General features: G+C 41.8%; 1 protein-coding gene across 2 annotated transcripts; it reads right to left on the bottom strand.

The window, feature by feature from the left end:
• Positions 1-253: 253 nt before the first annotated feature.
• On the bottom strand, positions 254-26931 carry LOC308406977 (voltage-dependent L-type calcium channel subunit beta-4-like). Of its 2 annotated transcripts, none has more exons than XM_080898329.1 (14): positions 26712-26931; positions 9065-9184; positions 8690-8812; positions 8448-8569; positions 8190-8242; positions 7611-7630; positions 7362-7442; positions 5408-5466; positions 5076-5176; positions 4752-4903; positions 3647-3742; positions 3376-3546; positions 3233-3280; positions 254-3159 (listed from the first exon to the last, which is right to left on the bottom strand). In XM_080898329.1, the coding sequence occupies exons 1-13, from the start codon at positions 26748-26750 to the stop codon at positions 3251-3253; spliced, it is 1167 nt and encodes a 388-aa protein (XP_080754455.1). In that variant the 5' UTR covers positions 26751-26931; the 3' UTR covers positions 254-3159; positions 3233-3250. The 2 variants fall into 2 exon arrangements, with proteins under 2 accessions (XP_080754455.1, XP_080754456.1); XM_080898330.1 differs by having other exon boundaries at positions 3237-3280.

The raw sequence follows: 26931 nt of genomic DNA, 5'->3' as shown, positions 1-26931 counted from the left end.
TTCATCTGCAATTAGTCCAGTAGTGTAGTTGGGCAGTGCTATGGGGTGGCTGGAGGACAGACTCACAACTTTAATTTCAGTTTGTCTCAATTTTGTTTGATTGATGTCAAAATGGGAAACTGCATCTTGTTTGTTGCATAGATAGCTAGAATGCTACTTCTGCCCTCTGTTGGTGGTTTTGTGAATAGCTGATGAAAAGTCACATGGCACACACAAACGTTAATGAAATGTTTTTTTTTAATTCACCTCCTCCTTCTCATGTGCTATTGACAAAAGATGCACCCATTACACATCATCATCAGACACTGTTGGATATCATTTATCTTGCAGACTTGTCAGAAACGATGAGAAACGTTGACATCATCATTAGGCCAAACAGTTTTTTTCCTCTGTATTGGAGGTGGGTACAGCATAACGTTTAGTATAAATAATAGTAGTGCAATTATACTCCATCTTAACTGAGGAGATATTTTGATAGTCTCAGCTAGTGTCTCGTTGATGCTAAACTTTGTATTGCATACAGAATTTAGGCAAGTGAAACGCAATAGGAAATGATAATTGTAAAAAATTGTGCTTTGGAAAACCAAAGAAGTATAATTGACTTTTGTATAAATTTCTTGCAATAAAAATTAAGCAACAGGAGAAGCTGAGTAGATTTTATCGAAAGAAGGTACTGTGCTCTCTGTGTTTCATCAAGTAGAAGTTATGTATCTCAAACCCGGCCCTTCAGAAATGAATCAGGGTGTTAGTGGAAGCAACCTTAATAGTGGTCCTATATAAGCTGTGCACCATTCTTTAAAAAAGGAAAGAAAGAGGATATTACATATAAACACATGCTTTCTGAGGCGCTGATTATAGAATTGTGTACTGGTTAAAACCTGTCAGCTTTTGCTGTTATTGTGCAATCTGCTAATAATAATAATAGTATCTGCATATTTAATATACAGTATTTACATTTAAGCCTTTATAATGCATATGTAAGTGGTTACATAGGTCGCGCAGATTTAGTCTGAAGAGTGAACGGCTCATGTGACGCTGATCTGAAAAAGCCCTTCTGATGAAACAGGAATACAATATATCATGCACATATATTCGATTATTTATATGTATGATATGTTAGCAGAATTCTGTTGCTTTAAATGACACAAGCAGTTGCATTAATGCGATTATTGAAGTGCTTACTGAGACGCATTCATTTTTGTGAGCAATGCAAGACATGAAATGGATGCAGAAAAGAGAACACTGGTGGTTGTACGCACATGAAATCTGACATGTTTTTGATTAAAGTCTATGCATATATATAATGTATATCCTGCTATGTGGGCAGAGAATAAGTAATAATGGTTATAAGACCTGGTACTAATGTAAATACATCACCAGAGGTCACCCTCATGTCCAGTGATAATAAAATACTTTCCCAGGCTTGTTAGGAAGTAAACCTTTACAATCAGTTCATGTGCTCAGAGATCTTGTTCCTGTAGAGGAGATGAAGTCTTCTCAGTGGTGTAGTGTAGTGAGTGTCCACAGCTTCTTATTCACAGAGCAACTTAATGCTGACGCTATATTGACAGAGAGTAACAGCAAAATATTGGACGTAAATAAATAAATGACCATGTTCCTGGCTGCGTAGCTTACGGTGATGCGCTTATTGTAATTTAGAGCTACAATCACCAAGCACCACGTTCAGAAGACACACTGAGGTAATATTTAACTGTTAATTGTCTACAGATGTTGTTGGAAATCATTAATCTTTCTCATTTCTAATATTTCCATTATTATTATTATTATTATTATTATTATTGGCTCATTGGTTCCAAAGTTTTACTTTCAAACCATCTTAATGAACATTTTGAAGTTAGTCCTAAGTCAGGAGCAGTTGTGGAATAGCTCATGTTAAACATGGGTTATCTGTGATCAATTATTTCTGGGAGGATAAAACAATTTTACAAACTATTTTTTCTTTGGGGTAGGAAAATCATGTAAATACAGTCAAACTTTGTAAAGTGTAAGCATTTAGGATATTTAGATGTGATAACAGACCTTTTCGGGTTTTGCCTCCAATCATCTGCAAACCACAGTTATTATAAGTAATCCTTCCTAAGCCAGTGGACCAGCGTTTATACATTCATAGCTGTGACAAAGATGCATATAGACCGTCTGTGCATGTCTGTGCTTGTTATACATGTGTTCAGCATCACTGTTGTGTACAGATATGCAATCAGTGACACTGAGAGTGAGCTTACGAATTATAAACAGTAGTAACGACAGTTACAGTAAAAAGATCAATAGAAAGAATAACATAAAACAGGAGCTGCAAGTAAGGGAAAGTAAGAGTCCTCTAACATAAGTGACAACATGATGCCTCTGACATTGCATTTGTGCTGTAGAGAAAACATTTGGTTAAACATTTGGAATGACAACTCATCGAGAGCTGCAGAGATGGAAGACATACAAAGCTGATTTTCTGTCACCCTCTTTAAGTGGCGTGTATCAGACACAGACCCCCTGGAACCCTGTGTTGGGAGGGTGTATAGGTTTTACACTGGTAGCTTTGCTATGCTACAGGACTGTAGGCTAACTTCCTCTGAACTTTACAGGTGTGTGATGTAGCTACAGTGAGAGGTGAATCTGCCTGTGTGAGCAAACGTAGGCTGGCGCACCTTTGTCAGGTGGGAGACGTGACTTCAAATGTAAAAGCGGGGAGTGAGGTACAGGTTTAAGGTCACGGTGAGAGAAAAATATGAGAAAGGGGGCAGATAGTGAGTTGTAACTTCACTGCTACACTGTTTTTCTGAAATACCAGTGCACGTGGAGCTGTAGAAATTGGCCCTGAGTTGTCGCGTGGTAGTGGGAGCAGGGAGCTTTTGCCGGGGGGGCAGCAGTAAGGTGGAGGCTCCTTCTTCTGTTGCAGCATTAATCAAATCATTCTCCTCCTTCTTCTTGTTTTCCTGTTTTTTGTGTCTTCTCTCCTTCCAGCTCACCAGCCTCCTGCTCCTTCTCTCTCACCATACTCTGCTTTTCCTCTTTTCTTTGGCCCAGGTGTGGCTGGAGAAGGTGGTGGCCAGGTTTGGAGAGACGAGGACTGCTGCTGCCCCCTGGTGGTGCCCTGGTCCCTGTGCGCTACGACTGTCTGACCCCAGCTGACAGCACAAGCTGCTCCTGCAGAGGTCGAAGGGGCAAATTTCAAGAGACGGTAACGATAGCAGATCCAGAAAAGTAAGTTTCATCTCACCTACATCTGAAGTAGTGCTCATTCTATCAACTCTTGAGTCTCAGAAAACTAGAGTGGACACAGGAAGCAAAGGATATGTGATTAATAATGCATCCGAAAGTAGTAAATCAAGCACCACCTGAGGAGTTTCTTTTTCCTCTTACCTGTTGGCTGGAGTTAGCAGAAGGTGGCGTTATCACACTTTGGTCCAGTAAGGGATTCACTGGGGCAGAACAGGGGAGGTGCGTAGCACGCCAATAAATTTCCAGGTACTCTGCAAGGTGGTCACATGCATCTTCCAGCTGATTCTCATCCAGGATGACATCAAACATCTCCTGTTGATTCAGAAAATGATAAGAGAAAACTTATACAAAGTCCTTCAATGAAAACTTTTTAAACTTTTAAAATATCATTTAATTACATAACGTGACATACAGGTGGACACTGAGCGAGCTTGTCCCCCGCCATCATCTGGACATTGAGGTGTTTGCTTTGTGATTTCCCTCGAGATTTAATCAACCTCTGAAGAACCTGCCAGATGATTCAGACACACACACAAAAAATGAACGAGCATGGTTTTAATTTAATATCATACAATTAATTTATCCGTTTTAACCGCATTAGACACACCCCTTACAGACAGAAATTGTTTAAATAACGCTCATGCGTACGTTCAGTAAGAAAGATCTGTAATCACTCATCTGCCTGCTTTCCTGTCTCCATGTCTACCTCTTTTCTGTGCTGTCCGTCTCAATATTGACATCTTTACTCGAGTCCAATCATCTTCTCACCTGCCTTATTTGAGCCAATCAGCCTCCACTCTGTGTGGTTTAAATCTACGCTCTCTTTCATTCTCCCTTTCAGACTCTCATTTGTGCAACCCACTTCCTCCCCATCTCCCACTCAGAGTCACTCAGTGCTCTAAATCCTATCACTGCTGGGATTCTGTTCTGCCATTATGAGTCATCAAAGTCTCAATTCCTCTTCAATTCTTCCAAATGATTTCTCCTCATTGATTTGCCTCTTTTGAGCTCCTTCAAACAAATGTTAATCTGTACGGGGAGTGTACTATTTTAAAACCTTCCGAGTTGAACTTTCTAATTCTGTTATCATTTATCCATCCAATCATTTATCCATCCATCTTCTTCCTCTCATCCTATTCAGGTTTACAGGGAGGCTGGAGCCTATCTTAGCTACTATTGGGCGAGAGACAGGGTACAGTTCACCAGCCTGTCACAGGGCCAACACAGAGAGAGAACCATTCACACATAGGAGTCATTTACAATAACCAGTTAACCTAACTCTTAATTGCATGGACTGCTTTGGACTGCTGGAGGATGCTGGAGTACCTGGAGAGAACCATGTAACCACGTACATCATTTACCATCTAAAACAAGGCATTTTGTGTACGATCCCTCAGATGCTGGGAACCAGCAAATATTTAAATAATTAAAATAGTGCCACAGAGGTTTAATTAACCACTAGTTTGCTCAGAATCCAGAATATGACCAGAAAGGCAGCTTTGAGGATTGTACTCTACTTTAGGTGATGAGACTTTGACGTAGACAATGATGGGAGCCAGAGAGGTTTTGAGGAGTTGTGCTGGGTGATTGATGGTGTCTGCGTCCAGGACGACCAGCTGAAGAGACTTGGCCAGCTCGAAGATCCTCTCTATTTCACTCTGGACCTCAGCTGTGAATGGCAGAGAGTTGCATAAGCCACTTTTAACAGAGCTGCATCACTTATTTAAGTTTTCCTGTCATTGAAGACAGAAGGGCATCTATTTTTAGCATCCATCTGTCCATCTTTATTGAGCAAAAAAAGATCAAAGACAAGTTTTTAAAAAAATTTTTCTAAATCTCACCCAGACTTGAGCGTGTGTTGGATCTCTCCATTATGGCTTTCTTGTTCAGCACTGAGCGCTTTGCCAATGACAGATCAGCGGTCACCCGGGTAATAGTGATCCTAAACAAGAAGCATCTTATCACACCACATCCACAACTGTTCCATTTCAAAGGAGGAGACGAGCTCGTGCTCCTTCTCGCTTGCAACTAAAAATAAATCATCGTCATCGTGTGTGCTTTCGAGCACGAAACGTGCAATGCAGAAACACACAAGCAGCTCGGCAGTTCAGACATAGCGTTACTGTACGCTGCTCTGCATCTGCAGAGAGTGACACAGACAGCCGTTACCCACCTGCCATCAAATCGGTGCTTTAGGAAGTCAAACAAAGCTTTCTGCATCATGTCTGTTACCTAGGAAACAGAAACAAGGAAGATAAGTGAGGGACGTTGTGAGAGAGAAAGGGCTGTGAAATATGCATTCACTCATGCACACGTCTTGCTCTTTAGTATTTCTTGCATGTTTCACTGATTTTAGTGACACCTGACTTTAAGTGTCTGCACTAAATGAGGATTAATACAGCTGTCACACACTATAATGAAGCTGTAAACAGCTGGAAGGACAGTGATGGGATTTTTTAGCTTTAAGACCAATCAGTTATAGCTTTGTAAAGAGACAGAAGAGTCAGCACAGATAAAAATGAGCAGCATTACAGTCCTTCTTTGTTCAGTGTTAAATCACTTGGATGTCTGAGTGGCACAATGATGTTTGTGCACTGCCAGGATGAAGTGAAGCAGTCTATTTTCAAACAGTCCTGAAAAATGAATGGCCTTTGGAGTAGAGGATGAAGCTTCCACACTGAAACAGAGAGATGGGGAAAGAAGGCAAAGGAGTGGAAAGGAGGAGAGACAGTGCTGAAGAACCCTGATGAGTCGCCGAAAATAATTTGTACACAAGAGACGGAGCACAGAGAAAGAGAATGTGAGGGAATGAGAGAAAGAGGCAGCCTGGCATTCACCACTGGAGCATCCCCAAAGCACATTACCAGAGCAACGCATAAATATTTCAACACACACACACACACACACACACACACACACACACACACACACACACACACACACACACACACACACACAAAACAAACAGCTTGGCTCATAGCCTGCACCGCCACAGAGGAAAGAGCAAGGCAGGGAGAAAATGTTGAAGCACATGCCTCACATATTCATCCACCGAGTCATCGAAATTGATGCATTCTGACATTATTTCGTTTTGACTGCAGTGGGTTTTCATATGTCTCATCTGTGATGTGTGCATGTGTGTGTGTGCGTGTGTGTGTGCGTGTCTGTTCAGTATGGGAGTATAACACATGGTGTGGCTAATGCAAAGGGGCATACATGCAGTTCTGTAGCTCTCAGATGGATCTAAGATGCCTACTGTGTGCCCTTTAATTTCATCAGGGTGGGACTGCGGCTTAGTAAAAGCGTTCATGGGATAATGGAAGCCAAACACCCCAGTTTTACTGGATCAGAAAATCCACACCTGATTAAACTCATGCTAGAAAGGGAATCCAGAAGAGAAAAAGAGCAGAAACTAGCTGGAAATAACTCAAACATCTAAATACGTTTAACATATAGTTACAGTAAATATTATTGCTTAATTTCCTGCTTAATTTCCTAATTTTTATTCTTTGTTAATAAAAGCAAAGTGAATGAAAGGCTTCACATAATGGCTAATTCCCAGTTAGATTACTGCAACATTAAGTAATGCCTCAGAATAGCTTATTTGTCTTTTTCTGGAAAAGCGATATGGTACATTGCAGCTCTGTGGGCTGCACTTAGGCACACTGGTACTTTCAGCTAACTGCTTGTGTCAGCATGCTAATGTGCTCATAATAACAATGCGAGTTTACTAATTATACACATTTTACAGCAGAGGCTACTGTGGGACATCATAATGTTTGCAGCAAAAAAGTGAGATTTTGACCTGCCAATGACTCATCATGAGCAGCATGAATCTCAAATTTCATAAATGTTCACACTAGAGACAAAGTTAAAGGATGGCCAAACTATTGCTGAAATTTGTCGTTTTTGCTTTGCATCAATTTGTCAGATAGCTATTGCAATATTTTCTGACTGGACCAAAACGCAGCTGTGATCAAATGTGTTGTCCATAATAAAAATACATAAAAAACTATCTCTAAAAATACATTTAATATTTAAATCAAATTAATTTACATGCATCAAAACACAAGATTAAACAGAACCAGGCCCAAATAACTGAAGAACAGTACTGATGGCTGACTCACCTCGTAGCCTTTCAACGAAGGACCCACCAGGACCACCGGCCGCATTGAAGGGACCACATCATATGGGGGAACATGTTCAGTCTGCACAGGCAACAAGCAGACAGTGTGGAAGTCATGAAAATTAAGATATGTGGAAGTTACAGTAATACACGATCACAGAGATAGATTTTAAAGTTATAAAAATTTAATAAAAACATTTAAATTAAATAATCAGAGCAGAGTGATACACAGATGAATACCCCAACATACCTGTTTCTGCTTCTGTTTGGCTTTGAAAACAAACAGAATGAACATTGAGCAAAGAGGCGAAAAGCTAAGTGGGTTCTTGCAATTAGTGATGAGCAGGGGCGTGTCCAGTGTTTGTGAAAGTGGAGTGGAGGGGCTTATGATTCCACTTAGCAAAATTGCAAGTTACTAACTGGGCTAACAAGAGTAAAACATTTTTAAACTATAAAGACTAAACAGAAATGAGTAACCCCACTCTGGAAATAAACTGAAAATAATAAAACAATTTAAAAAAAAAAAAGAACAATAACAATCTGGGCTTTTTTTTTTTGCATTCACTCGAGTTTTTCTTCACAAGTGCACAGTTTTGTTAACTGTGTGTTATTCAGGAAGCTCTGATCCAAATTCAGCAGTGATCAAATAACTTTTGAACTTCAGTTTGATTTAAAGTAAAACTCTATAGTAAAAAGATTTTTGTAAACACGTGTTTTCCCTGAAGGTAACATTTTTGCCCAGAAATAGTCCCTGTACGCAAATCTGACTCGGTAGCAGCTTGAAGGCCTGACAGACAGACATGACAGCAGGACTCCTTCAGTCTCTCACCTGCAGATGGAGGGGTGGACCTCCAGCCTCCGGATGACGCGTTCCCTCCTTTCCTGTGGAGCAACATAATGCAAAGCTTCATTATGCGTGGATCCCCTAAGGAGGCAATTTAGAAAGAAGGACCTCCAAACCACAGCAACATATGAGCAGAAGTAATAAAATAACTTTACAAAGAGTGTGCTGCAGAGGAAGCTGCTAAAATTAGGACAACAGCGTCAGAAAAACAGAGAGGTCTCTCAGAGCTGCGTAATCTCTGACCTAGCTGCTGCTTTCTGCTCTTGCTTTATCCTCATGGCCTCAAGTTTGACTGGACTGGGGATGAAAGTGATGTCTGCCCCTTCCTTCACCAGCCGACCAATCCACCAGTCATTGTTGTATTTCTGTGTAACAGTGAAAGACACCTCTCATGATGCAAGATGCGTTAACATTAATCAGAGTAAATATTTATTGTTACTTTATTTGTAAACCATGTACAAATGCAGAATTGTAATGGCTCTCACCTCTTTTATGTGCAGAAAGTCTTTGGTTTCAAAGTTAATTGCAGCACCTTGGACTGGACAATCTTCATCAAGGGCCCCACAGTAACTCACATTGGTTCTCACTGCAAATGCTACTGATTTAGCCTGTGGACGACAAAACCCCCCCCCCAAAACAAATAAGATCTATGGCAATATATCGAATGACCTTTTCTTTAATATTCAGCAAAATTTGTATCTGAAGATTAGTTTTAGTTCTGTAGACCCTTACACACATAAAGACTAAAGTGGTCGACTGGAACACAAGCTTTCAGCATGACTCAGGACTTTATTGCTGTACCTGTGGAGGTAGAGGTGATTTTAAAGCCAATAATTGACCTTTGACCTTGAGGCTCTCACCTTGGCTCTCTCCAGCTGCAGCTGAGCCTGGCGCTCGGCTTCACGCCGAGACGCCTCCTGGTCCTCCTCCAGGGACAGGTCGGAATCAGAGGGTCGACTAGTGTAGGAATCGGCTGAACCCTGAGTGAACGAGGAAAGGAAGGAAAGTCTTAAAGCAGGTGGAGAAGACATAAATCAGCCCAATAAGGTACCTGGAAGCAGCTGTTCAGAATTCCTCACGGCATAGAAAACACAGACTTAGCTCATATGTTGCGGATTCAGCTACAGATAGATCATCATCTACGCATTGACCTCCGTACTTCCCTTTTCTTTCCTTACTATTCACCTGTTTCTGCACCTGGGTTTCTTCTTCTGCAGCTTTCCAAAGCATGTCACCCAGGGGAATATGAACACGAGTTCTGCAACACTAACAAGCAACACGACCTTGCTGTCTATTTATTCACTCAGACTGGCACACCATACATTGGCAAAAGTCCAATTTTCAACCAAGCATTTTGATAACACATGCTGCAATATCCAGACTTATATCCAATGTCTGGATATGATTTATAATGAAACAAAAACAACAACAACAACATAGGACTATTACCACTGGTACTGCTTTACAATTTAAAATCATACTGACAGTACTGTATAAAGTCTTGAATACAACACAGCTTTTTCAACACAGAAATAGAAACCAGGAGAATAAACCAGCTGTACTCCACAGAACCATCCAAGGTATACGCTCAGAGGCAGGGGAACAATATGAGAACCACACCAGCAAACCTGGAGATGGAGCAATACTGGAAGAGCATATGGGAGAAGGACGCAACCCACAATGTCAATGCTCAGTAGCTATTGGATCTAAAGTGGCAGCACAAATGAACAGACTGCTAATGGATGAAACACACCCAGAATTGTTAACTGAAAGCCAGACAGTCCTGATCTCCAAGGACCCCCAGAAGGGAGCGGTCCCATCCAACTACCAGCCAATAAGCTGCCTTAGTACCACTTGAAAGCTCCTGTCAGGCATCATAGTGGCTAAGATGAACAGGCACGTGGGTCAATACATGAGCAGGGACACAGAAATGAATTGGCAGGAATAACAGAGGAACGAAACGCAAGCTCTTGGTAGATAAAGCAGTCGCCCAAGACTGCAAGACCAGACTGACCAACCTGTGCAGTGCCCGGATTGACTCGAAGCCCCGCACATGGATCCTGGAATGCCTAGAATTGTACAAGATCAACAGGACCTGTAGAGCCTTCATCAGGAACTCAATGGGGATGTGCCAACAACACTAGATGCCAATTTCAAGCCCATAGCACAAGTCACCATCAAGTGTGGGACCTATTAAGGAGATGCTATGTCCCCACAGCTGTTCTGCATAGGCCTGAACCCCCTCAGTGAGATCATCAACAAAACTGGCTGCGGATACGACTATGGAACGGAGAAATCGTCAGCCACCTCCTGTACATGGATGACATCAAGCTGTATGACAAGAGTGAACGAGACATCGATTCACTGATCCACACCACCACGATATACAGCAATGACATCGGAATGTCGTTCAGGCTGGAGAAGTGTAGTCGGATGGTAACAAAGAGAGGGAAGGTAGTCAGAACTGAGGGGATCAAGCTACCAGAAGGAAATATTGCAGACACTGAGGACAGCTACAAGTATCTGGGCATCCCACAGGCATCCCACACGAAGAGGCTGCTAAGAAAGCTGCAACCACTAAGTATCTGCAGAGGGTCAGGCAAGTCCTGAGAATCAGCTGAACGGTAGAACAAAATCTGGGTTATCAACACCTACGCCCTGCCTGTGATCAGGTACCCTGCTGCTGTTATAATAAGGAGGAAATAGAAGCCAGTGACATCAAGACGAGAAAGCTCCTAAACATGCATGGAGGGTTTTACCCCAAGTCCAGCACCCTGAGACTGTATGCTAAGCGGAACGAAGGAGGCCGGGGACTGGTGAGTGTCAGTACCACAGTTCAGGATAAGGCAGCAAACATCCACAAATACATCAGGAAGATGTGCTCAGTGAATATCTCAGGGAGCAGAAATGCACCAAAGAGGAGCAAGAGGAGGAACCATCATGGAAGGACAGGCCCCTGCACGGTATGTACCACCAGCAGATAAAGGAAGTGACTGACATCCAGAAGTCCTACCAGTGGCTGGACAAAGCTGGACTGAAAGATAGCACAGAAGCACTAATCATGGCAGAGATGGGCAGTAACGCGTTACTTGTAACGCGTTACTGTAATCTGATTACTTTTTTCAAGTAACGAGTAAAGTAAGGGATTACTATTGCAAAATTGGTAATTAGATTACCGTTACTTTCCCGTAGGAACGCTGCGTTACTGCGTTACTAAAACCGTGATTTTTTTGCAAGAATGTCTCATGACAGTGACGTAAGCGATAGAGGTGGGAATCACCATACATCCCACGATACAATATTATCACAATACTTAACGCACGATACGATAGTATTGCAATTTTATTTATTTATTTATTATTATTATTATTATTATTTTTTTTTTTTTTTTTATTTATGAAAACTATGCAGCCCATTCAGCAACAGAAGAATTTGAAAGTAAATTAAAACAAAATATAATTTTACATTAAATAAAAAAGTTTTAAACTTAATTAAAATAAAACATGTCTTAAATTAAAATAAGTAAACTGTCATGTTTATTGCTGCCAAAAAAAAGTTAAACACATTTGGACAGTGAAGGAATGTCAGGATTCTTGCTCAGAAAAAGGATCAACATGCTCTGAAGTCAGAGCACACAAACCTTTTTTGTAACAAAATATCGATTTCTGCTGTCCCTGTATCGATACATTATTAGCAAACAAAATATCACGATACTACACAGTATCGATTTTTCCCCCACCCCTAGTAAGCGAGTGCGCCGTTGGTGACAACAGCTGTGTGCAGATCAACAATGGATCCTATATCGATTGTGGGAGAGAGTATGAGCGTGCAGCGTTTAAAGCGTGGAAGTACTGACCTTATTTTGAGTTTGATTCCATAAAAAGTGACAAAAACATTAGCGTCCGTTGTGCGTGGGAAGAAAACTTTTTACAGCGAAAAAAAACCCTAAACTTCCAAGCAAGCACCGAGTGCGCAACGACGTAATGGGAAACTCACAGAGAAACTCGCGGATTCTTCAACTGACCGCTGCGGCACACCTGCACCAGGGTAAACCTCCGCCTACGCCACTCCTGCTTTACAGGTGAAAATAGAGCAACAGGACCGCTGAGTCTTTGACTTTATTTATTTTCTGCTGTGTTTTACTTGCATCTATTTGAAAGAGTGAGTGTAAACACAAAAAATATTTTATTTTATGTGCTGGAATGTGCAGAAAATAGGTTTAAATGTTAAACTAATTTATTCAAGTCAGAGAATGTTGCATATAATTACATTTTTGCTTGATGCATAAAGTTAAAAGATTAAAACTGATAAAACAAGTTAAAAAAAAGAGACATTTCCATTTGATTACATTTTATATGATGGATTATGCAGAAAAAGTAGAATTGGGCTGAAAGATCTATCGCTTTATCACCTATTCAGGTTGTAAATCGTGTTTTTAAAAAGTAACTAAGTAACTAAGTAATTAATTACTTTTGAAAATAAGTAATCAGTAAAGTAACGGGATTACTTTTTGGGGGAAGTAATCAGTAATTAGTTACTGATTACTTTTTTCAAGTAACTTGACCAACACTGATGGCAGCACAGGAACAAGCTCTGAGCACAAGATCCAGAGGCTGGGGTCTATCACACCAGGCTGTGTAAAGATGCCTCCTGAGACAATCCAGCACATAACAGCAGGATGTAAGATGCTAGCAGGCAGGGCATACATGGAACACCATAACCAAGTGGCCGACATAGTGTACAGAAACATATGCGCCGAATATGGCCTGGAAGTCCCTAGGTCAAAATGGGAGACGCCCACTAGGGTTGTTGTTACGTCCCTCTGCAGCTTTTAATCGTCTCAGTGTTTTCAGCTGGTGCTAATTGGCCACACCTAGTCAGGTGTGGATAAAAGCATACCTGAGGCAAGCTTTCTGGCAGTGCACTAGTCTTTGCCTTGGTGGCACCAGCCATTTTAGCCAACCTGGTTTTCTAGTTTAGGATGAAACCTCTTCTCACCCACACTCTGTTATTCATCTCCTTTTTTTTATGTTGCGGCTTTTGAGCCGGGTCGTAACATAAGTGTTTGTTTTTTTTTGTTTTTTTTTTGTGGGTCAACACAAATTATTTTATTAAAACACATATATGTGGTGAAGGCTCTGCAAAACATCAGGCTCCATCTCCCGCCTGACAATAGGTGGGGTGTAATATTTATAGGGGAGAGTGAGGTAAGATGAGCCACTTTTTACTCATGTTGCCCTGGATGTGAGAAAATGACACAGAAATAGAATGATAACATATTCCTTTATTTCAGGATGTCTCCTTTCAAATGTAATGATCTATGTCTGATGACGCTGCCCAAAATGATGACCTATTAAAAAAAAATGCTCCTTTGGCTCAACTTGCCCCAGATTAGGGGTAAATTGAACCTAGTCAGTGGGTAAACTGAGCCATCTTGGGGCAAACTGACCATGTAGTTTTTAAAATGTAAAACTGATCATATTGTGAAAACAAACCATTTTAACAGTTGTAAACCTGTGAGAACAAACCTGGAAACTGGTGGTTTCTAAACAAACCACCAGTTCAAAACCATTTATTCAAAAGAACTATTCAATATTCCAATGATCAAGGTTGCAGGGGAATATGAACTGTTGCTCCCTCCTTGCAGTTCCTCCAGCCTGTTGAGGTAGCTTCTTCAGCACATCCTTGCGTGGGAAAGATGCCTCATCATTTTCCTTGAACACAAACGTGGGTTTCTTACTGCTAGTGATCCCTCGGATTCTTCTGAGAAATCTGGCACTCACTTCGTTGTCTGCAAACCTGTCAACCAGGCCAATGTAATGGTGGCTCCTGGATTCTGTTACCTGTCGATCACTTTAGCCAGATTGTCAAAGAACTCCCCAACTGTAGTCTTATTGAAGGCTGTAGCTCTTCCCAAAGATGTTGCCTCAGGCATACGACAAGAGAGATGGTGGCGTGCCTAAAAAATTCTTGAACCATTCTTTACCTAAAAAATGTAATGGTAAAGTAGTAAACTACACAAAATACATTAGTCTGTGCCAACCTACTGAAATGTTGTTGCTTGCACTTCCTACCGGCTAAACCTTTCTCTGTCCAGTTGCTGGGAGTAGGAATGTTGTTTCTGCCTGCCAATTCTAATGCCAGTTCACGGCATTTCTTTGGGGAAATGCCATGGAACTGCTCTGCAAGCTTCTTGATATGCTCTGCTAGCTCCTTCTCCACCTCCTCAGAGAAGACTCTCTTTGCTGAAGCTGTTCCACTATAGCCAACCGATTTGACCTCCTGTGTGTCCCTCTTTTTAATATATCTCCTGAGGGTTGACCTGTCAATTTGTCTTTCTTTAGCCACTGATCTTATGGACTTTCCTCCCTTGACTTCACTCGCTGCCCTTTCAATCTCCTCCAGGGGTGTTGAGCCCCAGCTGGTCTTCCGTCTGTAGGTCCTTGGCATGATATCTTTTCTATAATAGTTAACATATGACAAATACAACAAAAGGGTTCAGTATACTGAACTAAAATACTATTTAATAAGTCAGAGCCTTAAATAAATTTCAGTGCCTTATGGTGGGGTAGGTTGAACCATTGGATCAATTTACCCCATAGCCTTTGGCTCACTTTGCCCCATAGCCACCACTTTGAAAAAAACGGGCTAGCTTAGCAATTTAGGCTAATCTTTAGAAAACTTCTTCAGATGATATTATATTTTAGAAACCCACCAACATGTATAATATATCATTTTAGACACAGATACATTTGTTTTAATATTACAGTCAATTTACCTGATATGCAGAAATTTTACTTTGACAAGCAGAAAACATTTTTTTGTGTAATACAGACTTACCCCTTCTCCAATGTGCTCCTCTTTAATATAGCAGGATGGAAATGATGAGTGCTTCCTGGATTTATGGTCACATAACAAAACATGTACACAGTTACCTAGATACAAGGGGTGGTTCAACTTACCCACTGGCTCATCTTACCTCACTCTCCCCTACAACGTTTTGAGGACTGTCAATAGAAGTCATTCTGAATCACCACCTGCTGTCAGTCACAGCTTGCTTTGGGTGTTTCTACCACACACACTCCACAGATGTGTGGACAACTGCAAACAGGGTCAGCGTGCCAGAAAGCACAATGAAGTTTTGATTCTGGGTAGAGGCGTGGTTCTGCTGACATTCCTGCACTGTCCTGGTTTCTCTCGAGCCATGCTGCTGCTAACTGTGCCTCTGAATGCAGTTGCTGAAGTCAACCAGCAGCCAGCGCTGGATCTCACCAGCCTCAGCCTGCTGCTGCTCACTCTGTCTCTGGGTCACTGGTTTGTGAATCAGCTGTGGGCATGCTTCCAGATCACGAAAAAGCTGACCAGTCCACTGCTACTCAGCTCGTGCACCATTGTGGAACCGCAGAAGCAGCCTTGCAACTCTTATATCACCATCAGAGGGACGTAACAGTTGTGGAGAATGGCCGAGCTAAGATCCTGTGGGACTTCCAGACACAGACGGACAAAATGGTGGTGGCTAACCAACAAGCAGTGGAAGACAGCCATAGTGATAGACGTAGCAATACCAAATGACATCAACATCAGGAAGAAGAAACACGAGAATCTAGAGAAGTACCAAGGGCTCAGAGAAGAGCTTGAGAAGATGTGGAGGGTGAAGGTAACAGTGGTCCTACTGGTAATCGGAGCAATTTGTGCAGTGACCCCCCCCCCCCCCCCCCCCAAGCTAGGCAAGTGGCTCCAGCAGATCCCAAGAACAACATCTGAGATCTCTGTTCAGAAGAGCGCAGTCCTAGCAAACTGCAAACGGCAACTGTACAGGACCCTCAAGCTTCCAAGCCTCTAGTAGAGGACCCAAGCTTGAAGGATAGATCGCAGGGGAGATAGGGGAATTTTTATGTATATGTATTTTAAAAAGTGCTTAAATGTCAGTCAATCATTTCTCAAGAACATCAATTCTTGAAATGCCACAGTTTAATCATTAAAAATGAATTAGTAAATCCGGCACAGACAGATACAGATGTAAATAAAACTCAGAATGCTCACTCCATAAACTCCACACTCATCCTTTCACTCCAAGCCTGCTCTTCCCTGGTGGCTGCAGTCCCAGCTGGATGTAAGGCTGGAAGACTCCTCACATACCAAACAGGAGTATCCACATAAGACACCTAAATATAGCTCCAGAACAACGTCATCCTTCATTTACCTTTTGTCTCCCACCTGCCTCATCCCTCTTTCCACCTCTGTCCCCCCTCACCCAGCCCAGAAAAAAACAAACAGAAAAATATTTTAGCTGAATCCAGCACAGAGTTTTGTGGATATCATTTGAATATCAAAGCCTGCCAGAAGCAGAACAGAATCTGAAGCGTCTGCCAGCGCAAGAAACAAAACCTAATTAAAGTCCATAAAGTTCTACAGATAGAACAGGAGGATATTTATTCTAAAGTTCAGACAGAGTCTCATTAGCACACAGTGCACACACACACACACACACACACACTAGCTGTACTGTTGTTGTCTAATTTAACTGCTTTGATTTGCTGAAGAAGGGCTCCACAACAGTCATTTTCTCTTTGTCACTGTCCAGATCTTTCCATAGACATAATATCAGCTGTCTGCTGTCCAGGCATTTTCTTTTGTGTCACACAAACCTTGTAAAAATATACATGGCAGAAGTTGAGAATCTCACATTAAACCTATCTTTTAATAGTATGGGGAGCCTCTGGGGTGTTTTTGCTTCTGTCTTTCTAACTACTTCTCATTCTCTTTCTTCCTCAGTGCCTTCCAACTATTCATACGTACCCAATTAGTATGTAGAGAATCGTCTACACAGCCTCAAAGGCAAGTGTGATACATCCCATGATGCAGTGCCAATAAAAGCCAGTCACAGAAGAATTTCACAGACTTTTGCCTCTATTGCAATTCTGTCAGTGAAGAAATAAGAAAGCTGGAACTTTGGAAATAAGCTTTTGCCAGCCATTATGGGAACAGATGCTGATATGCATGTACCAATTCCAACTCATCAGTATGGGTAAGCATATTAAAGGGCATGAGTAAAAAAAAAAAAAAAACCTTTACATTTTAAGCTTTAGTGTCAATGTGACAGCATAATGGCTTTGTTGCTTCAAAGCTGGATGCTAGTTTAATGTCCAGTGTACAGACTTACACCTGGATTTCAGTCCTTCTGCTCCTAATACTCTAGATAGGTTAAATGCAGATAATGAATCTTGATCCTAATTTTTAAATAAACTGTTAAGTGATCTAATGTATGACACAGCCATGGTTGTAATCCCTCATATTTATGCATCCTTCAATCCATATTTCTAACAAACCAAACAAGATCAGAAAAAAAAAATCATGAATATATTTCACTACTTATTCCAGTCTCTGACAAACTCTGTCTCACTGTAAAAAAAAATAAAAAAAATAAATCCTTGTTCTGATTGCACAAAAATAGGACCAAGAGTGGAATCTAACACAATCACAGACACACTGGTCAGTCTCAGTGTTGAAACAGCTTTACTGTACCGTGCAAACTCACACCTCACTCTGTTTGACTGACCGGACCCTTAAAAAGACAGACCTGCTCACAGTGCAGCTGACAGTTATGGCCAAAGAGGGTGTCGAGAGAAATCCCCCAGATGTTACGGACTGGAACGTGTGATAATGACACAGCAGCAGTTGTAGATTCCTGCCAGCAGAGGGAAGCATGCACATGACAAAACATGTTTCCTTGCTCATGAACCAGCTGTTAGAGCCATGGTTTGCTCTTTTTATACTTAGCCATCATGCCTGAAGTAGATGAACAATATTATGGCAATCTGTGCAAAATAAGATACATATTTATGCAGATGTATAAATACACATTATTCCATTAATTGTTCAGTACATATCAAAGTACTGTTATGTCTTTTATTCCAGAAATTATACCTCAGTCTTTTATTTTTGAATTCCACAGTGAAGTGTTGAAGCTGCTGCTGCATTTTTACAATAATGTCATGAAACATTATTGTAGACAACAGGGAAAACAGACCCACAAACGGGTCTGGGGTATACTATTTATTGGTATGGATGACCTTATAAACAGACAAGCCATAAATAAATGGGTCATGAGTCATATTATTCATCAGACAGGCCACCCACTGAACTACTAGTTAAAAGCACCGCTGCAAAGTAATGGAGTTGAGATAGCCTGTGTGTTTTCAGTTCAGTGTGTGTGAAGAAGAAAAGAGGGAGGGAGGGACGAGAGGACAAGTAGGGGCTATGCTGGAAAAGTGAATGAAGTGAACAGACTTCTGCTGAGAAAAGAGTGAGAGGGTTGGGGAGAAGAAGAAGAGGGAAAAAAGCAGAATGAAGACGCCTCTGAGCAGAGCGATGGAGGACTCGTAGATGAAGAGGCTGGAATCGCATGCAGAGTGGTTAAATAAGGGGGAGGGTTAACAGCGTACCTTGTTGCAGATGAGTCCTGTAGCGCTCGAGTCGGAGGCAGACATGATGCTCCTGCCAGCGCTTTCTTCCCCCCATTGCAATGAAAAAGCGTAACCCTCCTCCCCTCAGCCCGTGGTAACAGTGGGGAGAGAGGGAGGTGCGCGATGCCTAAGTGCTTCACAACCACTGCTGCGCTGCCTCAACAGTCATTTCCTATACAAAATTGATGCCCTGACTGCAGCACTGTTGTGTACACGCCCGCATGCTGGTATTGTATAGTTTCTTGCTTTAGCTGCAAGTCAGACTTCATGTAATAAATTTAAAGAAAAAAAAAAGATCTTTTCTCTGCTCAGCTTTGCTCTCCCTTGGGTTGCCCTTCTCTGCCACAAATCTCATGCAGCCCTCTCCAGCATCATATTCACAACCCTTTCAGGTTTTTCCATACCTCCCTCTTATGTAAGTTCAGGTATTAAGAGATCCTGAAAAAGATACACATATATCTATATAAAATCAACAACTACATTGCTGGACTGGTGTTTACTCTCACTGTGCAGTGTATAATTTTTTACTGGGCACAGGGAGAACTTCTAAAAATAAAGCAGAACAAAGGATAAGCTTGTAAGCCTCGATAAGTAAAAATAACAATGGCTGAGCAAAGGAAAGCTTAAAAATAGTCTCTGATTGTCATTCCTCTGCCAATTGGTATCTTTCCTTATTGCACAGGAAAAGCAAAATGAATAACACTCAGAAATGCAGAGGATGTAAAGCCGTTGATGAAAGAGAGGCGAACATGTGGATGCAGAAACAGGAAGAGAAGGCGAGATGGGGCGAGTAGGGTAGGGCTTGCCTGCTTGCCCTGCCCTGCACCATCCTCCTGACAGGAAGGTGATGCATGAGTCTACAAAACAGAATTGCATCGGTGAGTCAGCAAGCAGCCATCTAGAGTCCATCAGATGTCTTAATAAGCCAGAAAGAGACGTCTCCGTTGCAGAAGAAAGTCTCGTTCCTGGCGAGCCAGGCCTGGATGCCTGCTCTATACGTTGCCCCAGGCACTGAAGACCCTGATTTGGGGTCCATTGTGCTGGCAGCATGCATGCTCTCTCACCCTCACTGAACTTTCGCTGCTTAAGAATGAAGAAAGTGCACTCTGCCAAGGCTTTTAGGAAAAAAATGCCCTGGGGCTATATTTCTGTGTGGCTTTTTACAAGCAGGGAAGCACATACCATATTAACACACACACACGCACACACATAGAGACACACACATTATTAAAGTTATTGCAATAACTCTCCGATCCCTCAGCAGAGAAGATATGGTAGCTATATTTCCATCATTAGGGCTGTGGGTAAAACAGCCTCTGAGTAATGGCACCATACAATCATAAAGGGAGAGAGAGTTAGAAGGAATGAAAAAGAGGGCTAGAAACAAGCAAAGGCTAATATGAACTACATCGCAACAGAAAGAGAACTTAAACATGCGAGTTTTCAATACATTTTTAATGTCAAATCATTAGTCTGCTTTGCTACTGTTGATTCTTAGAGCTCTATATTTTCAAGCGAAATGGGTGGAGGTAGATTAAGAGAAAAAGATGACATGAAATTGTGGGAGAAATGAAAAAATACAGAGATTTTTGAAGGAAACAGGCAGAGAAGAACACAGTCAGACTAGAACAGGAAGACAAGATTAAGAGAATATGTCTCTTTTTTTGTTATTAATTTGCTGTTCAGGTGCTCTAAATATAGCTCTCCTCTCCTCACACTCCTCCCAACAGTGACTGGGCCTGGCAGCGGTGGGGAGATAGCCGAGGGCTGTTTAAGTTAAAGTTCAGTGAGTTTTGATGAATTCCTTAAAGAAAGAGTAAAGCAGATTTGAGAATGGCTCAGCTACATTCACTGAAGCCAGACAGACAATCTGAATATGAATGAGCCAATATGGGAAACAAGAGCAGGGATCTGTATAACTGTGCATGTACATGTGCGCTGTCTCTGCAGTAAAGGTGGGTTTATCTATATTGTATCTATTTTTAATATTGTGGTGCAGTTGTACCTTATAATAGCAATTTTGTTCAGATTTTACACAAGCCAATGAAGACAAAAAATGAAATTCATTTAGAGAAAGACAGAAATTCAAAGTGTACATTTTTAAGTAATTTTATATTTGTATATATGGTTTGTTTATCTTGAAGCAGGTGTCAAAAAATATAATAATATGGTTTTGGTAGCGAAATTCTTTGAGGGCGTAGTGTGACGCTCCACACATTTCGCCTGACAAGTAAAAGATCCTCTGTTAAGTCCTGGAAGGAGACACAAATCCTTTGGATCCCTTTTATCAGGAAGGGCACTCAGTGTAAAAGTCTGCGTAATCAAATATGCGGAGCTACCTGCTGTGGTGATCCCATTGTGAATAAAGAAGCACTGAAAGTAGTTTTATCAGTGGCCTCCAAGTATCCAAGTACTGAATCCAAAAAAGGCAAAAAAACAAAACCCATAGTTAAATATTAGATTTTAAACCAGCTCAGTTTTTGAGCACAAGCAGATCTTTATTTGATACTCTCGCACGCCGTTACTTTCTATGATTATCTGTCTCTCTTTTTTCCAACCATACTCTTGTTCTGTAAACAATGTGAGAAGCCCTGTGCCATCTGGGCTTTAAAAAAACAGCTCCAGATCTTAACGACAAATATGGAGATTAACATGCTGGAACTCTGCAGTCAACCGCTCATCTTTCTGGCCTTGTAACTCATGAAAAGGCACCTTACTTTCTGTGAGAAGTGTTAGCTGAGGCAGCAGTACAGGGAAAGGTGGATCATTCAGAGCCAGAGAGAAATGCAACCAGAGTAGGGCAGAGTGGATCAATATGAGAGGCACACAGATTGATACTCCATACTGTCCTTTGCAGCTCCACCCTCCTCCTGCTCTAATGTTACCCCAGAATACTTTATCCCAGTCTTTAATGAGCCTCTGGAAAACCCTGCAGCCTATGAGGACACACTGATAAACAGCTGTTCTCTCAACACCAACTCCACTCTTTAAGGAGACCTAAGGAGTGAATACACCTTGCATTTGTCAGCTGCACAGATAAGTGCTGCGAATACAACACTGACGATGTAAATATGTGACTAGTTATGGATGGGTTGTCAGTGACGCTGGCATACAGTAGAAGAAGACGCAACGAGCGTAGCCAGGAATATCTTTCATCCATGCTGACAACTTGGCCTTGCCGGCTACACTGTGCATCGTTAGACTTTCATCCCCCCGGGGATCCCTCAACCTGACTTCACCAAACTGCTTCAAAGCGCAGAGAGGCTGGAGCTAACCCACATAAAGCTGTGTACCGATGGTGCAGTGCAGAATTAAACAGAACTGCATCCTTCATTAAGTCAGATGTGTTTGTTAAAAGATGACCTGATTTAGGCTTTAGATTTGAGTTGGGCCTAATTGGTGTGTCTTGTTTAGTGCACCGAGCTAACTGGGGGGGATTTCAGACTTATCAATATGTAATGGTGGCCTACATACTCACGCAATCCAGCTTTACATTGAAAAAAAGTGTTTTCGCTCACGTTTAAGTCTCAAAACTATTCAGTGACTACACGGTGTAGGCGAGGAAAGATGTCAGTTAACAAAAGCGAATTAGATAGATACAGATGGATTTTCTAGATTAAACCAGTCCTATGGATACATGAAAGCACATTGTAGGCTATTGTCTTTTCTTTTATCAAGATAACAATGAGAACACCGGTGCACAGATTCTGGAGAGGACCTTAAAGAAGCTGGAACTGGAACCTTTGTGGTCCTCTCAACATTGCTGGTTCATCAAATTTAATCAAGGCTTTGCACACTGATGCACCAGCACACACACACACACACACACACACAAAGCACTTGGCTCCTCGCGGGACAGGCTTTTAGTGCTCTGTCTCATGCAGTATTTAATTGACCCCACACAGGAAGCCTAGTGGTCCCAAATGCACTCCTTCCCCCCACCAGCAGAGAAAGAAACGCTTGCGAGCATGCCCACAGCTTCCCACCATTGCTCCTCTTTCACACAACTGCACTAAATGCCATTTTCTGCTTTAGTGCAACATTTCCAGTGAAATGTGAGTGCTGAGGGTGAGGAATCTGGATATCCATCAGATCTGTTCACAGCGGTCAAATGGAGATCAAAATTCAGTCTTCCCCCACTTTAACAACTGCAAACAACTCCACTCTTCAAACTTTCAATCAAAATTTAATGAGGAAAGATTTTTCCATTCTCTTCAAAGTCAGCCAAAATCTTTTATCATCTGAAAATCAGACCTGCTGTGAGGTCTGAGCAATTTGAGGCAAGGAATTTTGATGTAGAAGAGATAGCGCCATACTTACTCAGATAGAGGTAGGAGAGCAACACTCCCCGTCTCTCTTGCTTGCTCTCTCTGTGCTAGGCAGTCATGGTGTGCTCTCTCTCTTGTGTAACACTGAAGTGTACTGTAGCGTGCTTGTAAGCAGACTATCCCTCTCTCTTTCTTTACAGCCCCCCTCCTCTCCTATTCTCCACCACTCAATACACAACCCTTCTCTACGTCAGTGAGGCTCTCTATGCTCCACATAGCATCCTCTCTCCTCCTCCTTAGTCTACCCTTCATCTCTACCTTGCCTGTCCGATGGGACTTTGTACCAAAAGCGCATGCTGGGTTCTTTCAGAACTCCACCATGATGCTTAAGGTGACAATGTGATGCAGCATCGGGTGGCACTGAGCCTTAAAGCAACAACCAAGGTAAACATGACTGGGATCCCTAGACACTTCAGAAGCACTCGAAGGGAAAAGCTGGAGTCATATTTAATTATACCATATCTGATTTTCTTGTAATTTTCACAAGTTTTTAACAAAAATACCATTGCCAGAATTATTTGGGCAAACCAATTTACGCTTGTACATAGTCGATGAGCAAGTAATTCCAAAATTAATAATAATAATAATGGATACTTTATTGATCCCCATGGGGAAATTACTTGTTTTTCTCTGCATTTGACCCATTCACTCAGTGAAGCAGTGGGCAGCCCACTAAGCAGGCGCCCAGGGAGCAGTGTGTAGGGACGGTACCTTGCTCAGGGGTACCTCAGGGTAGCCGTTAAGTGGATTCGAACCGCCGACCTTCCGATCATGGGGCGACCACTTTACCTACTGAGCTATCCCTGCCCAATTAAGTGTTGTTGTGAAGTTCTTCCAAGATATCTGGTGATCACTGCCAAATTTGTATCAGTAGAGTTGTGATGAAAACTGATGACATAAATATGTACCATGTGTTGTAACTACATCCTTCTGTACGTTTTCTTATCTGCTTATCCAGCTATCCCACCTATCACAGGGCACAAGTGGGATACACCCCAAGCAGACATCTTTAAAATCACATATTAGCCCAACAAGCAGAACCTTCTTGCAGGGCTAACTGTATAGAGCACAGAGACAAAACCTCCAAGGGGGAAAAAAAATCAAGCATTTCTACAGTCCTGTCACATTTTTCAGCCGCTCTGGATTTCAACATCTCAAAAGCTAAAAGTTTAAAGAAGGGAGAAAGTCTGATGGTGATGAGAGGGATATGGGGGGCGATGTTCGACACGTGGAGGCGTCCCCGGTGTAGCCTGTGGTTCGCAGAGTGTGTTTTGCAGACGTCATGGATGGCTGTACTCTGACAGCTGCTCGGCTGGTGAGTGTGTGTGTTTTATGGGATGTGGGAGGTCTGCACAAACCAGGTTCATTCATTTGTGCTCACCACACCTTGCACCTTGCATCTATGTAAAAAAGCAGCAGATATGTCAAAGCCAAGTAGTCTCACACATGAAGGAGGACCATGGTTGGCTAGACAATCTCCAACAAGACTGAGATTCATAATTCATAGGCTAGGTTGCAGAAAATAGTGAAACTGGAGGAGGAAAAAAAACAGAAGAGGGACACAGAGGAGGCATCCATTTTCATTCTGTGAATAAAAATATGAATGAATGAATGAATGAATGAATGAATGAATGAATGTTTGGAAGTTAAACAAAGGGAGAAAAGGAGGAGAGAAAGAGAGGAGCTTTAGGAGCTCCACCCAAGCATTGAGTGCAGATGTCTGTCAGTCTGTCCCATATGAAGCGCCTCTGTGGGCAGAGCTGCTGCTGGTGCATTATGGATGAGGAGCTATTTTAAGGCACTGGGGATGCTGCATTTTGATTTTTGAGTGGAGGGAAGATGACTCCTTGCTGCCAAATCCTTTCATGAGGTTTATACAGTACTTGATGGGTTCAGACAAGCAGGTACAGAATGTGTTCCAGCACACCAAGAGGAGGGAGGAGGTAAACAGACTGGAATGTTATTGAAGTGAGCGAGAGTGTCACCACGCAGTGTTTCACACAGACAGTGTACTTCTTGCAGTGGCGAGCTGCGCACATGTACCTTACATAATCTCCGGTGAGGCTGTTCACTGAGAAGTTAACAAGCAGTGCACTGAGAAGTTGGTTCAAAGTGGTTCAGATATAATCACGAAAAAAAGTTTAAAAAAAAGAAAGAAAGAAGAGGGATTTCAGAAGTTTACTGTGATACCACAGATGTGCATGCAGCTACAGTTTGTTTTTTGTAACCTCTAGTACTTCACTCTCAAATGAACATTTGAAAGGGCCTTATTCCAAATAAAAGTTTTCTCTATACAAGAGAAAAGGTAATAGTTAAATATGTATAAAAATGACTCCCCCCCCCCCCCCCCATTTTATTCATTGAAAAACGCTGTAAGCTGCTCTTTTTTTTTTCAAATAGAAAAAAACAGAATCAATATCTAAGATCTGATTTTGCATTGAGTGCTGAACATTTTGCATAGCAAATGTAGTTTTTGGGATTAGTGCCAAAAAGTCCTCAGCATGATGACAGAGAGACTTTTAGCACTTCATCGTACTGCAGAGGGACTGAGCGGACCTCCAGTAGTTTGCTTCCAGACACACAATGAAGCAGATGATGGACCTTTCCCAGCCAGCTGGCTGACAGTATGGTCAAAATTATGTATCCTGACTTTTCAGTCACCTTTAAGTCCAGACCCCTTGGGTGAGATTTCCTAATATTGTTTGGTGAATCATCTCACTATAGCTGCAGGTATATATTGATCTGTCTTTGTGAAATGCAACCTCCAGGAAAGAAGAGCTTTCAGAGCACCATGGTAACTTTGATTAAATTAGGCATAAAACATCACAAAATGAAACAACCTAAATAAGTGCAGATTGCTGCAGATGCAACATTATTACATTGATAATTTAGCAGAAATCTGATTTTTGTGTTTTCTATAAAGCACCTAAAGCAGATTAGATTATCAACAGAGAATCATTTCACTCGTATCTATTAACATTGTGACTAATTCAGGCTTTGCAATATTATCTGTAGAAGTAACTTCGCCTGTGTTTCTCTCCCTCAACATGAAACACGTTACTTAGTAAATAAAATACTGATAGCCATCATATTCGGCCTTAGCGTTGTCACTCTGATTTAGGCACTGCATTACATCACATCCTCTGATGAATGACTGGAGTCCTCTCACATTATAAACAAGCATGAAGAATCTAAAGGAGGCAAAGACACAGCCACACAGTTTAACTGATCGTTAATTACCACACTCATTCACAAATGCATGACACCGGTTATGATCTAAATTGCTTTTGTTTTTCCTGCAGTATTAAAACAGTTATTACCTCATTTTCCATAAAGTGGGACTATAAACACACACGCAGTTCATCTGTTGCGCCAGCTGACCAGTTTTGTTGTTTTGGGTGAAATGACTATCACGAACATTTCAAAGCTCATCTGTCCCTAATTCCAGCTGGCAGACAGTGCCATGCACGTCAAAGCTTTTCCACTCCAAACGGAAGATTCCCAGCGTGGTCAGCGTGTCTAATTTAATTATCAGCATCCCAGAAAGGACCTGCTACTACTACCTTCGCCCCCCTTACAGGTCTGCATGGTACTGTAAATGCACTGCACGCAGGTTGGTTTCAAACTCCTTCCAGCACAAAAAACAGTCCAAATTTTCCTCAGTTACCTGAAGGTAAAGAAAAGAAAAGAAGAGGGAAAAACCGAAAGCCTACCTCGTTCAGCAGAAAGACGCTCGAATTGGTCAGGGACATCCGCAGATAACAGCAGTCTCGGTCACCACAGCCCAACTTGGGTGAAAAAGCCACAAGGCATCAAGTAAAGGCAGAGCACCGCGCCTCGTCGAAACATTTCCACAGCCCGAGAAAACTCAGCTGTAATAACGCTTCATTTGGATGCGATGCTCCCACGGCATCTGCGCTGTAAAATCTCTAG

The sequence above is a fragment of the Rhamphochromis sp. 'chilingali' genome, assembly GCF_963969265.1.
Source record: "Rhamphochromis sp. 'chilingali' genome assembly, chromosome: 12".
Taxonomy (NCBI): Eukaryota; Metazoa; Chordata; class Actinopteri; order Cichliformes; family Cichlidae; genus Rhamphochromis; species Rhamphochromis sp. 'chilingali'.
This window is presented reverse-complemented; position numbering and strand designations above follow the sequence as displayed.

Bases quoted from the DNA above. Each gene is read 5' to 3' on its own strand.
- LOC308406977 (XM_080898329.1), bottom strand. From the start codon at position 26,750: ATGTCCCTGACCAATTCGAGCGTCTTTCTGCTGAACGAG. The intron at 8,243-8,447 runs GTCAGAGATTAC...GTTGCTCCACAG, and splicing joins GAGCAGAAAGCAGCAGCTAG to GAAAGGAGGGAACGCGTCAT. The intron at 4,904-5,075 runs GTGAGATTTAGA...TGCCATTCACAG, and splicing joins CAACACACGCTCAAGTCTGG to CTGAGGTCCAGAGTGAAATA.